General features: G+C 40.7%; 1 protein-coding gene across 4 annotated transcripts in view; it reads right to left on the bottom strand.

Annotated features, from left to right (window-relative positions):
• Positions 1–17,747, bottom strand: part of rbfox1 (RNA binding fox-1 homolog 1) — a 105,461-nt gene that overhangs the window by 43,723 nt on the left and 43,991 nt on the right. For all 4 annotated transcript variants that reach the window (XM_006807497.3, XM_006807498.3, XM_006807499.3 and 1 more), the window contains one exon: positions 2,370–2,502. In XM_006807497.3, the coding sequence (XP_006807560.2) occupies positions 2,370–2,502 (133 nt within the window). The remainder of the gene's footprint in view (positions 1–2,369; positions 2,503–17,747) is intronic.

Raw genomic sequence — 17,747 nt, 5'->3', positions numbered from 1 at the left:
AAACACACATAACCCCAAGATACCTGAACGCGCATGCGTACACACACGAAACCTGTCAAACAGGTTGTCAAACCGGTTTGGTTCGCCGCCATCTTGGAATTTCGCCAACGTTTTACTACTAACGAATCACTCACTCGCCCTCTCCCTCCATGCTCACAGCTCCTTCTTCTTCTTCTTCTTCTTGGTTGGCAACCAATGTTAAGGCGCATTACCGCCCCCGGCTCACAGCTCAGTGGACATATATATATTTGACACATTTGAGGAATTACTAATAAAATACATTAAAAATAAATAAAATAAATGTTCCCTTTAGAAAACTTAATTTTTTTGCTCTATAAAAATTGTTGTTTTTCTTTTTCAATCATTCATCTTAGCAGTAGGATATACATGAAAAGAGAAACAAATAAAGTTTGAGTGAAAATGTAAATTTTTTGCACTCTCTGGGCAACTGACTCAGTGACTCAAATGACTCCAAAAACCCGATTCACTTTGGTGAGTGACTCATTCAAACTCGATAAAGTAAAAATAAACGAATTTACCATCACTACTACACAGACTATCAAATAAACTAGCAACTAAATATACTTACAATATTCATATATATGAACATTCTTCATTACTAAGGTAATCTTGGATCTCTACAGGTTCCAATGAAGTTGATTCCTTTGAAGGTCCTTGTATGGCAAAAATTCTTTAATTAATTAATGGATTAATGAAGTTCAACATTGACATAGATTTGATAACCTCTATATGCATCACGCATGTTCATAGGCAACAGTATTACCCAATTTTTGTTCTAGGCTGTACTGCTGAAATTCATTATTATCAGGAAGTCCTAAAACTCCCTGAAAAGCCTTCAGTTAATCCAAAATGCTGCAGCAAGAGTCCTGACAGGGACTAGAAGGAGAGAGCATATTTCTCCTGTATTGGCTTCCCTTCATTGGCTCCCTGTTAAATCCAGAATTCAAAATCCTGCTCCTCACATACAAGGTCTTAAATAATCAGGCCCCATCTTATCTTAATGACCTTGTAGTACCATATTACCCTATTAGAGCACTTCGCTCCCGCTCTGCAGGCCTACTTGTTGTTCCTAGAGTATTTAAAAGTAGAATGGGAGGCAGAGCCTTCAGTTTTCAGGCCCCTCTTCTGTGGAACCAGCTTCCAGTTTGGATTCAGGAGACAAACACTATCTCTACTTTCAAGATTAGGCTAAAGCATATAGTTAGGGCAGGACCAGGTGACCCTGAATCCTCCCTTAGTTATGCTGCAATAGACGTAGGCTGCCGGGGGATTCCCATGATGCATTGAGTTTTTCCTTTCCAGTCACCTTTCTCACTCACTATGTATTAATAGACCTCTCTGCATTGAATCATATCTGTTATTAATCTCCGTCTCTCTTCCACAGCATGTCTTTATCCTGTCTTCCTTCTCTCACCCTAACCGGTCGCAGCAGATGGCCCCGCCCCTCCCTGAGCCTGGTTCTGCTGGAGGTTTCTTCCTGTTAAAAGGGAGTTTTTCCTTCCCACTGTCGCCACAGTGCTTGTTCATAGGGGGTCATATGATTGTTGGGTTTTTCTCTGTATGTATTATTGTAGAATCTACTACACAATATAAACTGCCTTCAGGCGACTGTTGTTGTGATTTGGTGCTAAATAAATAAAATTGAATTGAAATTGAATTTAAAAACAGGACTCTGCAAAAAAATTGCAACAATAAACAAGAGAAGACAGTGCAACACTAGACAGAGGAATGGCCGCTGCGTGCTGCTGCTGCGCCACCAGTGTTCACATAATAGATCTCACCATGGTTTCACACGAAACCTCTGCTGATCCACATCTTTTTTCACACCTTGGCCATTCGTTGAGGCATGTGATCAATAGTGGGTCAACGACCCTCTGTAGGAATAACTCTCACTAGGGATTAAATACCTGGGAAGCTTCTTGGATGAGAGGTGAAACATCTTCAAGAAATAGGAAGAAGTCCAGTCGCTTTCTTTCCAAGTTCCTCAGATAACCTCCTTGTTTTAATCTCCTTGGTTTGTACTATTTCTTATATTGTTTAATTATATCAGACTAGAGGAACAGTACCTGTATACACACCTGTATATACACCTGTATACAACAGCACAGGTGCAAGTTCATCTCTACAGCTATTTTCTATGAATTTATGCTAAGATACAAGAGCATGTTTAGGAGCATGCCTCTAAGTCGAGTCCCCATGCTATGGTAGTGGTGGAGTGTCTTACTGCTATAAGGCAAGCCTGGCATGCTCCACTGATTCTGAGCAGTTTGAGATTTAGTACACTGGATAAGTGAAAAGACCGAGATGGAAGGTAAAACAGCAAAACTCGAACAAGAATAAATGCTCACCCTCCACATGCTGGGACATAGGGAGCTGGTCCAGTTGCCCTGAATGTGTTGTACACAGTCCGTCCCCGACCTCGTAGGTGAGTTCCTCTGTATGCTGCTGCTGCAGTGGGTGCTGGGCACGGAAATCCTGGTACTGAAGAAAGAGAAAGGGAGCAATGAAAACCATGTCTGATGTCACAGAATTTCTCTTTAAGAAAGATTATTTAAGTAGCGTTTACCACTACTGTTAAGAAGCATCTTTGGCTATTATTATTAAAAGAATGTGCACTCTCATTTCTAGCTGTTGGGAAAAACCCATGAAGAAGACAATGTAAAAAGACAGAGAGAGCATAGAGTGTCAGTGAAATGAAGCTATTATGTTGGTATTATTATTAAATGATTAATAACCTGGGGTGCTAGTGACAGTAAGCTTAAGAGCTGGGGTGAGTGAAGGTTGAGGAGATCGAAGTGCCATTTCCAACTCTAATTATATATCAGAATAGTGACTCATTGATTGAACTGATGAAAAATACAAGTGTTTTGAGGTAAAGGACAACGTGCTCACAAAGGGACAACGAGAGGTTTGAGCAGGTGATTGTTCCTGTTCATCTTTTCTCACCTTGATTTTTGAACCCAAGAGTTACAATGATGACTCATTCCAGCCCTGCTTTTCTCTGCTACTCATATGGCCTAAATAAAATGAAATTTCTTACTGAGTTTATTAGAACTTAAGAATACTGGCAAATACATAACCTTTGAATATTTTAATCAATAGGCACTAGACAGGCAGTAAAGATTTATCACTATTTAAAATGGTGCTGCAATACTGCTGTCTCATTTTATTTATCCCAGTGCCGTCTTATTACGTTGTTAGGGGCAACTCCATGTCACACCTTATACCTCTTTGTAGCCTAGCAACCATGATACTAACCAATGGAAACTTTGTTTGACAGAAATGAAGGAGAACATATTTTGTTCATTTGTTTGTTTGTTTCTACAACAACTTTGTGTGATTTGATAAGTATCTGAGGTTGAGACCACAGGACAGTAAAGCATAATTTTTGGGGTTCATTTCTGTACTGAACAGTCATTTAAGATTAGTTAGTAAATAACAATTAGCTAATGTTGTTCATGAGACTAAAGTCATCTCACTTTGGTAATGTAAATATAATATGTCCAATATTATAGTTATTATATTAATCATTATTAGCTATTACAGCAGTGAACATGAACTCTGTGTCAAATACTGAGCCTCAGTACAGATTCAAGTTGCAGTTATTTACATGTCCTATCACCTTAAATCTTCACTCAAAGACACTCAAGTATCTTTGACAGTGCATATATATACATAGGTGTATCATATATAAGAGACAAATGTTGTTCTTTTAATATGTTGGCATTACTAAATTTGGCTCATTGCATACATATATTTATAAAAAGAAAATGTACGAGCTGTGATAACTGTGTCTGATAGAATGAAGAGTAGACTGATATATGAAATATTCCTTTATTGGGTGAGAAAATCAGACCATGTCATAACTGCTTTAAGTCATACAGAATAGATATCAGAGCCTTAAACAGGCTGACTTCTGCTAAATGGGTCAAACTGGGCAGAAAGTATCCAAACACATAACATCCTTATAGAATATGATGTAACACTATAGATCAACTTACCTCAGAATATATAAAGCATATAAACAATTACAGCAATATGATGCAACAAACACAGCAGTGCTACTAATCCAAAATACTCAAAGCTTCATAGAACTGAAACAAACATTTATTTTTAGCTCCATTCTGCTGCTGATACATACTTTAGGTTTCTGAATATTAAACTTGTTGCTGCCTTTCATAGTGTGTAACTTGAAGGCCCTGAGTACTTTCTCCCACACTGAAAACACTGGGATGATAACATTACTTGAACATTAGGATAACATTACCTAATAAGACTGATTCAGGACAGACAGTTAGTTATTCTAAACTTTCCTAGCAGTCCTTCACAAACAGGGAACAGTCTGTCTATTCTCTCCATCTGTCAGCTGCTGCTGGCTCTTCCTCCTCCTCTTCCTCACACACTGCTGAGTTTGTCCTGGTGGATCATCAGGGGTGCAAAGCCTCACAGATGATGTGCAGCAGTGGGTCCCTCAGTCTGTCCTCACTCTGGACACTTGCAGTCGTCACACATGGAAATAAAATGTGTGATAAGCTGCAGGATTCAAACACAAGTGTAACTTATAAACACATGTTCATACTTTTATTCCACAATCAGAGAGAAAGAAACAGAGAGAGAGTGCAGGACAGACACACAGGTGACAGTCTCAGGTGTACACACTGCTACAAACAGGAGGATTTAGTGTTTGTGTTATTACGAGTGCTAAACAAGAAGAGTTCCCAGCTGGTACAGTGGACACATGTGTGACTCTGTGATTAAAGCATCTTTCTTTCAGCTTAACGAGTGAACCGTCAGCTTGTTCAAACACACGTTAAAGTCCGTTTGGCTCGACACCACCGAACAGAGGCAGCAATATAACAGAGCTAACATTAACAGTGCAGTGAATCCTGCTTGTGCCGTGATATTCAGGACTGCAAACCGAGCAGCATTCACGGACTTTCAGCTTGTTGCGTTTGTGGATATATGACTGACTTTAATTATCCATAAAATCATCACATTCTCTGTAAGATTAAAGTGAACTATTGAATGGCGTATATTTTAAAGTAAAGGCTTTAAAACCAAGTTACTACAAACATCACTAACGTCACATAACTCTGCCGACATGTGGCCAACAGTAATGTTTTAATGTTCTTCATTATAAAAACATTTGCGCATAAATAAGTGACATAATATTCAGTACTTACTTCTGAAAGTTTACTCTTCGGCCGCTCCGCTTCGGACGTTTTTTTCGGCAAAATTATCCACACCACTGCCGCGCTATGAAGTCTGGGATATGTTGGGTCATGAAGGCTACAGCGACCCATCCTTAAAATTCAGGGATGCATTTGAGGGCCGCATTTCGAGCAGCCTTTGAATTGGGACAGCCTTCGTCATGTCGCTGTGACGTAATCGGCCTTAAAATGCGGCCTTTAAGGCTGCAGACCCTGAATTGGGATACATGTGTTTGCATGTGTTTTGGATTTTGCATGTGTTTTGGACTTTCCATGTGTTTTGGATTTTGTAAGTGTTTTGGACTTTGCATGTGTTTTGGATTTTGTACGTGTTTTGGATTTTGTAAGTGTTTTGGACTTTGCATTTGTTTTGGATTTTGTAAGTGTTTTGGATTTTATAAGTGTTTTGGAGTTTGCATGTGTTTTGGCCTTTGCATGTGTTTTGGATTTTGTAAGTGTTTTGGATTTTGTAAGTGTTTTCGAGTTTGCATGTGTTTTGGATTTTGTACATGTTTTGGATTTTGTAAGTGTTTTGGATTTTGTATGTGTTTTGGAGTTTGCACGTGTTTTGGACTTTCCATGTGTTTTGGATTTTGTACGTTTTGGAGTTTGCATGTGTTTTGGACTTTCCATGTGTTTTGGATTTTGTAAGTGTTTTGGAGTTTGCATGTGTTTTGGAGTTTGCATGCGTTTTGGATTTTGTGAGTGTTTTGGATTTTGTAAGTGTTTTGGAGTTTGCATGTGTTTTGGAGTTTGCATGTGTTTTGGATTTTGTAAGTGTTTTGGATTTTGTATGTGTTTTGGAGTTTGCATGTGTTTTGGACTTTCCATGTGTTTTGGATTTTGTACGTTTTGGAGTTTGCATGTGTTTTGGACTTTCCATGTGTTTTGGATTTTGTAAGTGTTTTGGACTTTGCATGTGTTTTTGATATATAAGTGTTTTGGATTTTGTACGTGTTTTGGATTTTGTAAGTGTTTTGGAGTTTGCATGTGTTTTGGAGTTTGCATGCGTTTTGGATTTTGTAAGTGTTTTGGAGTTTGCATGTGTTTTGGACTTTGCATGTGTTTTGGAGTTTGCATGTGTTTTAGACTTTGCATGTGTTTTGGATTTTGTAAGTGTTTTGGAGTTTGCATGTGTTTTGGAGTTTGCATGTGTTTTGGATTTTGTAAGTGTTTTGGATTTTGTAAGTGTTTTGGAGTTTGCATGTGTTTTGGAGTTTGCATGTGTTTTGGACTTTGCATGTGTTTTGGATTTTGTAAGTGTTTTGGAGTTTGCATGTGTTTTGGAGTTTGCATGTGTTTTGGATTTTGTAAGTGTTTTGGATTTTGTAAGTGTTTTGGAGTTTGCATGTGTTTTGGACTTTGCATGTGTTTTGGACTTTGCATGTGTTTTGGATTTTGTAAGTGTTTTGGAGTTTGCATGTGTTTTGGATTTTGTACGTGTTTTGGATTTTGTAAGTGTTTTGGATTTTGTACGTGTTTTGGAGTTTGCATGTGTTTTGGCCTTTGCATGTGTTTTGGATTTTGTAAGTGTTTTGGATTTTGTAAGTGTTTTGGAGTTTGCATGTGTTTTGGATTTTGTAAGTGTTTTGGATTTTGTAAGTGTTTTGGATTTTTTATGTGTTTTGGAGTTTGCATGTGTTTTGGACTTTCCATGTGTTTTGGATTTTGTACGTTTTGGAGTTTGCATATGTTTTGGACTTTCCATGTGTTTTGGATTTTGTAAGTGTTTTGGACTTTGCATGTGTTTTTGATATATAAGTGTTTTGGATTTTGTACGTGTTTTGGATTTTGTAAGTGTTTTGGAGTTTGCATGTGTTTTGGAGTTTGCATGTGTTTTGGATTTTGTAAGTGTTTTGGAGTTTGCATGTGTTTTGGAGTTTCCATGCGTTTTGGATTTTGTGAGTGTTTTGGATTTTGTAAGTGTTTTGGAGTTTGCATGTGTTTTGGACTTTGCATGTGTTTTGGAGTTTGCATGTGTTTTGGACTTTGCATGTGTTTTGGATTTTGTAAGTGTTTTGGATTTTGTAAGTGTTTTGGAGTTTGCATGTGTTTTGGAGTTTGCATGTGTTTTGGACTTTGCATGTGTTTTGGATTTTGTAAGTGTTTTGGAGTTTGCATGTGTTTTGGAGTTTGCATGTGTTTTGGATTTTGTAAGTGTTTTGGATTTTGTAAGTGTTTTGGAGTTTGCATGTGTTTTGGACTTTGCATGTGTTTTGGACTTTGCATGTGTTTTGGATTTTGTAAGTGTTTTGGAGTTTGCATGTGTTTTGGATTTTGTACGTGTTTTGGATTTTGTAAGTGTTTTGGATTTTGTACGTGTTTTGGAGTTTGCATGTGTTTTGGCCTTTGCATGTGTTTTGGATTTTGTAAGTGTTTTGGATTTTGTAAGTGTTTTGGAGTTTGCATGTGTTTTGGATTTTGTAGGTGTTTTGGATTTTGTAAGTGTTTTGGATTTTTTATGTGTTTTGGAGTTTGCATGTGTTTTGGACTTTCCATGTGTTTTGGATTTTGTACGTTTTGGAGTTTGCATATGTTTTGGACTTTGCATGTGTTTTGGATTTTGTAAGTGTTTTGGACTTTGCATGTGTTTTTGATATATAAGTGTTTTGGATTTTGTACGTGTTTTGGATTTTGTAAGTGTTTTGGAGTTTGCATGTGTTTTGGAGTTTGCATGTGTTTTGGATTTTGTAAGTGTTTTGGAGTTTGCATGTGTTTTGGAGTTTCCATGCGTTTTGGATTTTGTGAGTGTTTTGGATTTTGTAAGTGTTTTGGAGTTTGCATGTGTTTTGGACTTTGCATGTGTTTTGGAGTTTGCATGTGTTTTGGACTTTGCATGTGTTTTGGATTTTGTAAGTGTTTTGGAGTTTGCATGTGTTTTGGAGTTTGCATGTGTTTTGGATTTTGTAAGTGTTTTGGATTTTGTAAGTGTTTTGGAGTTTGCATGTGTTTTGGACTTTGCATGTGTTTTGGACTTTGCATGTGTTTTGGATTTTTTAAGTGTCTTGGAGTTTGCATGTGTTTTGGATTTTGTACGTGTTTTGGATTTTGTAAGTGTTTTGGATTTTGTACGTGTTTTGGAGTTTGTAAGTGTTTTGGAGTTTGCATGTGTTTTGGATTTTGCATGTGTTTTGGAGTTTGCATGTGTTTTGGACTTTCCATGTGTTTTGGATTTTGTAAGTGTTTTGGATTTTGTACGTGTTTTGGAGTTTGTAAGTGTTTTGGAGTTTGCATGTGTTTTGGATTTTGCATGTGTTTTGGAGTTTGCATGTGTTTTGGACTTTCCATGTGTTTTGGATTTTGTAAGTGTTTTGGACTTTGCATGTGTTTTGGATATATAAGTGTTTTGGATTTTGTACGTGTTTTGGAGTTTGCATGTGTTTTGGACTTTCCATGTGTTTTGGATTTTGTACGTGTTTTGGAGTTTGCATGTGTTTTGGATTTTGCATGTGTTTTGGAGTTTGCATGTGTTTTGGACTTTCCATGTGTTTTGGATTTTGTAAGTGTTTTGGACTTTGCATGTGTTTTGGATATATAAGTGTTTTGGATTTTGTACGTGTTTTGGAGTTTGCATGTGTTTTGGACTTTCCATGTGTTTTGGATTTTGTACGTGTTTTGGAGTTTGCATGTGTTTTGGAGTTTGCATGTGTTTTGGAGTTTGTAAGTGTTTTGGACTTTGCATGTGTTTTGGATTTTGTAAGTCTTTTGGATTTTGTACGTGTTTTGGATTTTGTAAGTGTTTTGGAGTTTTTAAGTGTTTTGGAGTTTGCATGTTTTTTGTACTTTGCATGTGTTTTGGAGTTTGCATGTGTTTTGGATTTTGTAAGTGTTTTGTAGTTTGCATGTGTTTTGGATTTTGTACGTGTTTTGGAGTTGGTAAGTGTTTTGGATTTTGTAAGTGTCTTGGAGTTTGTACGTGCTTTGTCTCTAGGGGCCACCTTTCCTCCTGGCACTTAACTACGTTACACTATGTTACTGTGTTTGTGTCGGGGGACCCGATCCTTGGGGTGGACCAATTTATGGCGCAACGTGTTTTGGGGTTTGAAATCAGCTTTTGGAGATTTACTTACCTGCTTGATTGAGCATACAACAAGAAATGGCTATTGTAATAACTGTGGTAAAAGGTGGTGCATTGTGAAAGTGCCATACCTCTGTACGTAACGGTATAAAAGAGGCCTTTGGCTAAGACTAGCTTGCACACAGTGTGTGAGTATCATGTTATGTTGAATGAGGACCAAACAGCAGACTTCGGATACATGCTTATTCAAACTGAAAGCTCGCCTTGACTGGCTAGCCAGAAAACACTTTACAGGGAGTATTTTTGAAAGCATTAAAAGATCAGATGAAAGATCAGTTGCTGATGAACTTACTTCTTTTAAGGATTTAGTATCCCTAGTCCTTAGAATAGACGATTGGCTAGAGAGAAAGAATTAAAAATGAACTACAAATCCCACAGGGTGCCCTTTCAGGCATTTCCGGTGCTGATTGCTACTCTTCCAACTTCAGCAACTTCTGTTTCCAGACTCTCGCGCCCCCGTCAGAGTCATGACCCAAACCTATGGAAATTGGGCTCTCACAGCTGACTCCTGAGGAGCAGCAGAGAAGCAAAGGCCACTGTCACACGATTAGAGGAGCTATTCACCTTGGCCCCAGTCTTGTGGCTTCAGTTGTAGGTGGCTGCATCTGACTCAGGGGTGGGGACAATCGTCTCCCAAAGGTCAGGCCTTAAAGGTTAGCTCCAGCCACATGCCTTGTTCTCTAGGTGACCAACTCCAGCAGCCTTCTGACATTAGGGACTGTGAATTACTCAGGATCAAACTAGAGTGGAGGCATTGTTTGGAGGGGGCCAAGCAGACGTTTGTCATTTGGATGGATCATAAGAGTCTTTACTATCTTTTATGGAAGACATTTTGTAAAGCTTTAGGAGGCAAAGTCTGCCACAGCTCAGGTTTTCATCCCCAAACTAATGGACAAACTGAAAGGCATGTTGGCTATGTCACTTCTCAGAACCCCCCTGGTATTTGCAGTTATTTTGGCTTGATTATTTTCACAACTTTCTAACTTCTTCAGACACAGGCCTGTCCCCTTTTCAAGTCTCACTTGGTTATCAACCCCCACTATTTTTGGCAGCCGAGACCACCTATGAGGTTCCATCTATACAACAACACCTGTAACAGAACTGGTCGATCTGCCTCAAACCAAAAAGGACTTGCTCTGTTAAACCGAGCTGAATTGCCATTATGTGGCCTACTGTTGGACACCGGTGCCAAGGTATGAACCAGCGCAGAAGGTTTGGCTATCCACTAAAGACATCCCATTGAAACCCCTCACCCATAACCTCGCTCCACGCTTCATTGCTCGCTACAAAACTGAATCGATCATCAGTGCAGCAGCAGTTAAGCTAAAGCTCCCTCCCTCACCCGACATTTCATGTCTCACAAATCAAGCCAGTTCACTCCAGTCCCTTAACTTTGCTACTTGGTATTTTTGATTCTTCTCTTCCTAACAAGAATTCTTTGTGTCTTCAGTTGTCTACGTCCTGGGCTCAGTATTCATCACTCACCTGTTTACTCACCTGGTCTCCCGACGCTGGCCTATCCTGCTTCATGGTTCATGTTGAACACTCACCTGCTATCACCAATTGTCAAGACTTCAGAAAGGACAAAGATTGAACATCTTAGCTTCTCACTCCTCCACTGCTTCGGACACTCACCTGGTTGCCTCCCCCTGGAATCTGCCACATTCACTCCTCAGATAATATCCTCCCAACTTACCTGTTCAAAGTCAGTGGAGTAATGCACCTCTCCATTCTTTAAGTGAGCTCATCTCCTGTGATGCTCACTCTGTATATTAGCAAAATTTCTTGTGTTTAATAAAATTTTTATTCGGAGTAATCAGCTGTCCATTCTGTCTGCATTAGTGTTAGCCTTCATTACCCTTGACATAGCCCTTCAGGGTCATGGGAAAAACTTTCCAAAGGGTAAATATCATGGTCCCTGTGTCTACCCAGCCAGCTGAGTTAGGAAACTTGTTATCTCTCGTTCTCTCTCCTGTCTCCTCTCTGCTTGGGTGGAGCTCACTACAGGCTCCCGCATTTGGCCCAGTCACCTGCAAGCAGTTACTCACCTCTGGCCTATTATCCTGCTACTCCCACCCACTATTTATGGCAGTGACTCAGTGCTTCTTGTCGCTGTGTCACGGTACTGGGTTGTGTGACCCAGTGTTTGAGTTTTATTGTATAGTGGCTTGAAAAAGTATTCGGCCCCCTTTAACTTTCCCACATTTTGTCACATTACAGCCACAAACATGAATCAATTTTATTGGAATTCCACGTGAAAGACCAACACAAAGTGGTGCACACGTGAGAAGTGGAACAAAAATCAGACATGATTCCAAACATTTTTTACAAATAAATAACTGCAAAGTGGGGTGTGCGTAATTACTCAGCCCCCTTTGGTCTGAGTGCAGTCAGTTGCCCATAGACGTTGCCTGATGAGTGCTAATGACTAAACAGAGTGCACCTGTGTATAATCTAATGTCAGTACAAATACAGCTGCTCTGTGACGGCCTCAGAGGTTGTCTAAGAGAATATTGGGAGCAAAAACACCATGAAGTCCAAAGAACACAGCAGACAGGTCAGGGATAAAGTTATTGAGAAATTTAAAGCAGGCTTAGGCTACAAAAAGATTTCCCAAGCCTTGAAGATCCCACGGAGCACTGTTCAAGCCATCATTCAGAAATGGAAGGAGTATGGCACAACTGTAAACCTACCAAGACAAGGCCGTCCACCTAAACTCACAGGCCGAACAAGGAGCTGATCAGAAATGCAGCCAAGAGGCCCATGGTGACTCTGGACGAGCTGCAGAGATCTACAGCTCAGGTGGGGAATCTGTCCATAGGACAACTATTAGTCGTGCACTGCACAAAGTTGGCCTTTATGGAAGAGTGGCAAGAAGAAAGCCATTGTTAACAGAAAACCATAAGAAGTCCCGTTTGCAGTTTGCCACAAGCCATGTGGGGGACACAGCAAACATGTGGGGGACACAGCAAACACGTGGAAGAAGGTGCTCAGGTCACATGAGACCAAAATGGAACTTTTTGGCCAAAATGCAAAACGCTATGTGTGGAAAACTAACACTGCACATCACTCTGAACACACCATCCCCACTGTCAGATATGGTGGTGGCAGCATCATGCTCTGGGGGGGCTTCTCTTCAGCAGGGACAGGGAAGCTGGTCAGAGTTGATGGGACGATGGATGGAGCCGAATACAGGGCAATCTTGGAAGAAAACCTCTTGGAGTCTGCAAAAGACTTGAGACTGGGGCGGAGGTTCACCTTCCAGCAGGACAACGACCCTAAACATAAAGCCAGGGCAACAATGGGATGGTTTCAAACAAAACATATCCATGTGTTAGAATGGCCCAGTCAAAGTCCAGATCTGAATCCAATCGAGAATCTGTGGCAAGATCTGAAAACTGCTGTTCACAAACGCTGTCCATCTAATCTGACTGAGCTGGAGCTGTTTCAAAGAAGAATGGGCAAAGATTTCAGTCTGTAGATGTGCAAAGCTGGTAGAGACAGACCCTAAAAGACTGGCAGATGGAACTGCAGCAAAAGGTGGTTCTACAAAGTATTGACTCAGGGGGCTGAATAATTACGCACACCCCACTTTGCAGTTATTTATTTGTAAAAAATGTTTGGAATCATGTATGATTTTCGTTCCACTTCTCACGTGTGCACCACTTTGTGTTGGTCTTTCACGTGGAATTACAATAAAACTGATTCATGTTTGTGGCTGTAATGTGACAAAATGTGGAAAAGTTCAAGGGGGCCGAATACTTTTGCAAGCCACTGTATTTTTTTTTCCATTTGTGTTCTAGTTTCAGTTTAGTTTACCTTACTAAGTGCTACGATGCCTAGGTTGCTGTGTTAGTCCTTTGCTTTGTAGATCCCTTTGTGTCTTCTCACCTGTTCTAAGTGTCCCTGCTTCATGTCTACCTGTCATGTTTCATGTCTGTGTGGTGCTTGTTGTCAAATTCATGTCATGTCTGTGTCTCGTAATATTTCCTGTTTATTTTGGAAGTCTTGTTTCCATGTTCTATGTACTTAGTTTTCAGTTCCACTGTGGTGTCATTATGTTCATTCTAGTGAGCTGTTTCCTCATGTGTCTGTTTTCCCCCTGTGTGTATTTAAGCCCGCTGTCTTCCTGTGTTCAGTGTGGCGTTGTCTGTGTTCCCTTCCCCATGTCTAGCTTTAGACTTCATAGTGTCCCTTCATGTGTCATAGGATTATCAGTGTTCATAGCTTTTATAGTCTCTCTAGTCTTGTCATAGTTTATTCATAGTTTTCTTAGTTTGGTCTGAGCTTGTTTGCTTTATTTTTGTATGCTCAAGTATCAGCCCCAAATAAAGGTTCGCTTTTCGTTAAAGTAAGTTCGTTTCACGTCACTGTCCTCACTTGGGTCCTCCACTCACTCTCCACTCGGTCTGCCTCCCACAGACCGTGACACACTGGATCGTTGTATAACTCACGTTAGTGTAGCCCCGGGTCTAACCCTCTCTTGTGTTTCCCTGTGATTTCCTGGCTTTTGATTGACTATTTATTGTATATAGATTCCCTGGACCCATTCTTGTTTCCCTCCCATGGATTTCAGAGCATGAGTGTTTGGCAGAGTCACGTGGCGTATCTGAAGAGGAGCGTGTGGTGTGGCCAAAGTGAAGCGTGGTGTCTGGATCAACAGTTAAGTGACAGAATGTTCTAGCCATTATGGACTCAGATTCAGATCCAACTTGCCGAGCTCTCGCAGCCCAGGAGGTGCTGCTGGCTCATCACGAGCGAATGTTTGTGCACCTGCAAGGGGAAATCGCTAATCTAAGTCAGGTGGTGGCACAGCAAACCCCACTGGCAAACTCTCCACCTTCTCCTAACTTGTGTACAAATTTAACAAACAATTAAGTTATATACAGTTATTTAGATTAACATGCAAGCATGTCTACCAGTATTAAGCTGGCCAAACGAGGAGACAAAAGCATCAATACATAGTAAGCTACCTGCCATGCATGGTTGGTTTTACCTGACCCAAGGTCCAGCACTCTGAGACTGTACGCCAAGTAGAAGGAAGGAGGTCACAGACTAGTGAGTGTCAGAACCACTATCCAGAACGAAACAATAAAGATTCATGAGTACGTCAAGAAAATGTACTTAGATGGCCAAAAGTGATCATGTGCTTAGTGAATACCTCAGGCAGCAGAAACCCAAGAAAGAAAAGGAGCAAGGAGAAGAACCATCATGGAAGGACAGGGCTTGTCCATTGTTGGTGTATTGCTTGCAGTACACATAAATTAGGAAATACACAGATACATAAATCAAATCTTCTTGTAGTATGAGTGTGGGAGAGAGAGAGAATGCCTGTCTCTTTGTCACTAATGAACTTGATAATGAGGCTGGGAAATCACAGTAAAATCCCCCAGGAGCCAGTGGCACACACAGAACCAGTACAGCCACACCATCCACTGCTCCCAAGAGTATTAAATGGGGGTAGTGAGCAACTGACCCGCTAGAGGCTGGCCAACCAGGTGTGAGTTGAGAACAGGGGCCCAGGCACACTGCCGGGTGGTTCTTGATTGCCTTTTGGACATTGAGATTTGAGGCACCAACTTATGAGGCGCCTTCATTATACAGTAGTTACCTATCAGAAAACAAGGTACTCTAAAGCCATGGTTGTGACTTATGGTTCTGCTGCAGGTCTTCCTGATTTTGTAGAGATTGTCCAAATTGCACTTGTTGGGGAAAGAGTGCATTTTATTATGAAAACACACGCATCCTCACATGACGAACACTACTGTGGATATCATTTGGAGAAGACAGATCACACTGTTGACCAACAGAGCCTCGGTGACGCATGTCATGGTGACACTGAAGGGCCACTTCTGCCTCCATTGTTCGGTATGATGTAGATACATCATATCTTCTGTCTCCCAAGACATGGAACAAACTGTAAGATTCTGGGTCTTGATTAAGCAAGAAGACAAGAAATGCACTCTCAACTGTGGATGGGTTGGTTGCAATTGTCAAAAAACAAACAAACTCCAATACATTGATGAAGACTTTATAAACCTCTTCACTCTAAACTCAACAAATGAACTCAAAGATAAGACACACTTAAAGTGTATGCACCACTAAACTTAATATTGACAGCTATGCCCCAGGAAAACATCCTTGATAAATCTGATGTGAGCTCTTTCATTCTGAGATGCAAATCTCTCAGTGGACTCATGTGATGCTGTGTTTCTGATTCCTTCCTCCTTTGTAAGGCAGAACCCATGGCCTTCTGTGTTTCCACATTCTAAACTTCTCCCACAACGCTAAGTTGACCCTGAGAAAAGGCAATGACATGTTTTTTATTTATTTAACCAGGAAGATCCCATTGAGGTTAAAAACCTGGCCAAGCTAGGCAGCAGCATTTGTCTCACAGTTACAGAAATTACTCAATTAAACACAGGCAGCAACAACACATGCAAATATAAATGGGGAAAAAAATTAATTAAATTAAATAAAAAAATAAATAAAGTAAGTAAAATTTAATAAAATTCAACAACATTCAATAAAATTCAAATAAAATTTTAAAAAAATCAGTTAAAATGACAATCAATCTAATTGAAACAGTTGCATGTTACGGACTTGTCCTCAAGGATTCTGAGATTAGATTTAAAAGCACTTAATGAGATGAATTCAGTCATTTTCGAGTCGCTCTGCAGTTCATTCCAAGCCAAGAGTGCTCAATGGACAAAAGCTCTTTTACCAAATTCAGTTCGGGCAAATGGAACAGAAAGCAACAAGTTACCATGTGGAAGAAGAGAATACCGAACAGCATGCTTCATTGCAAGCAGGGAACATATATAAGAAGGTGGCAACCCAAGTATTGCCTTATATATAAAACTGTATAAATAAGAGTTCCTCCAAATTTCCAAAGTAGGCCATTCTACCAGAGAGTATAACGCACAGTGGTGAGTCTGAGATATACGGTTAGTGATGAACCTCAGAGAAGCATGATGCACAGTATCAATCATTTATTTAACAGAAGACATTGACAGCAAGTGTAAAATCTGACATCTGGGAGCACCTGGCAGAGGCCATTTTTTTCTACACAGCGTACCCCAATGATGCTCAAAGACCTGCACTGGCACAGGCACTTGTAGAGAAGCATCCCTGATTAAAGGACACTGGATCTTTTATTAGAACCTATGGGTGGCAGCAAAGCCTGAAATACAGATGTGGAAACTACCGAACAAAACATAAAGCTCTGGAAAGCCCTCCACTCTTGGCACCACAAGTAAGCCTGCAGTCTGAGAGTGAAAAGCTCTAATGAGGTGATTTGGAGTCCAAGCACGGAACCCTGTGGAACTCCATAATTAACCTTAGTGTGCGACCAAAACTCTCCATTTACATGAATAAATTGGAGTCTATTAGATAGATATGATTTAAACCAGAGAGTTTAAAACTCAAAAACAAGCTTCTATCCTAAGGCAATCAACACGACTGTTGGCCCTGTGATTTTGCTTAATGTCACTGTCGCTTCAGCACTTTGGAGTGCTCACTGCTTCGGCAGCTCTCTCCTCCTCTCCAGCACGGCTGCTACTGAAATAGAGATGGCATGATTAGAAGATGCTCACCACCTGTGAAGCTCTTCCTTCTTTACCACCACATCCTGAACCCACTGCTCCAGCACTTTGAGTGCTCAGATAAAGTAGAAAAGCGCTATATAAGAATCAGTCCATTTACCATTTACCACTCCCCCCCTGCAGTCGTGCCACCAACCTCACCCCGCCACACACCCCCCACTGCCTGACTTAGGCCGGTGAGACATCTGACCTAGCCAACTTGATACACTGCAAGTGGGAGAGGAAATCAGCCACAGCCATCTGCCCCCGCCCTATAGACCACTGTAAACTTAAAAGGCTGTAAAGCCAGACACCACTGTGTGATCTGGGCATTGACATCCTTCACGCAGTGGAGCCATTGTAGCAGGGCATGGTCAGACGGTGAAAGGGCGGCCCAGGGGGTAATTGGGCAATGGGGCAGTGGGCCCCCCTTACCCAGTGGTGCAAAACAGCCCCCAGCCCTCTGTTCAAAGTGATGCTTCAATATATTTGTATTGTCGGGCAGGGGAGAGAACAAATCTGGATCCCGGACGAGCCCCCACTTGTTACATTCCCCTGAGGGGTCTAGGCGGTGAGGGGGAAGTAACAAAAAGTGTCCGGGTCAGGAAAAGGAGTCAAGGAGGTTAAATTAAATAGTTTTCGCTCAACTAAAAGAGACGGACAAGCCGCTATCACCATTTAAGGAAAACAAACAAAACTCAAGCGTTGGTCAATAAAGTAAAAAGTAAGTCAAAAAGAGAGAGCAGCTCACTAACTGCAAATACACCAAACGCACAGCTTGCTAGCTGCAACCACACAAACACACAGCTCACTAGCTAAAACCACACTAATGGCACTCTGGCCCAGAGCTCACCT

This window comes from Neolamprologus brichardi, unplaced genomic scaffold (assembly GCF_056152115.1).
Source record: "Neolamprologus brichardi isolate AB-2024 unplaced genomic scaffold, ASM5615211v1 NODE_ptg000031l+_length_7269946_cov_1, whole genome shotgun sequence".
Lineage (NCBI taxonomy): Eukaryota > Metazoa > Chordata > Actinopteri > Cichliformes > Cichlidae > Neolamprologus > Neolamprologus brichardi.
This window is presented reverse-complemented; position numbering and strand designations above follow the sequence as displayed.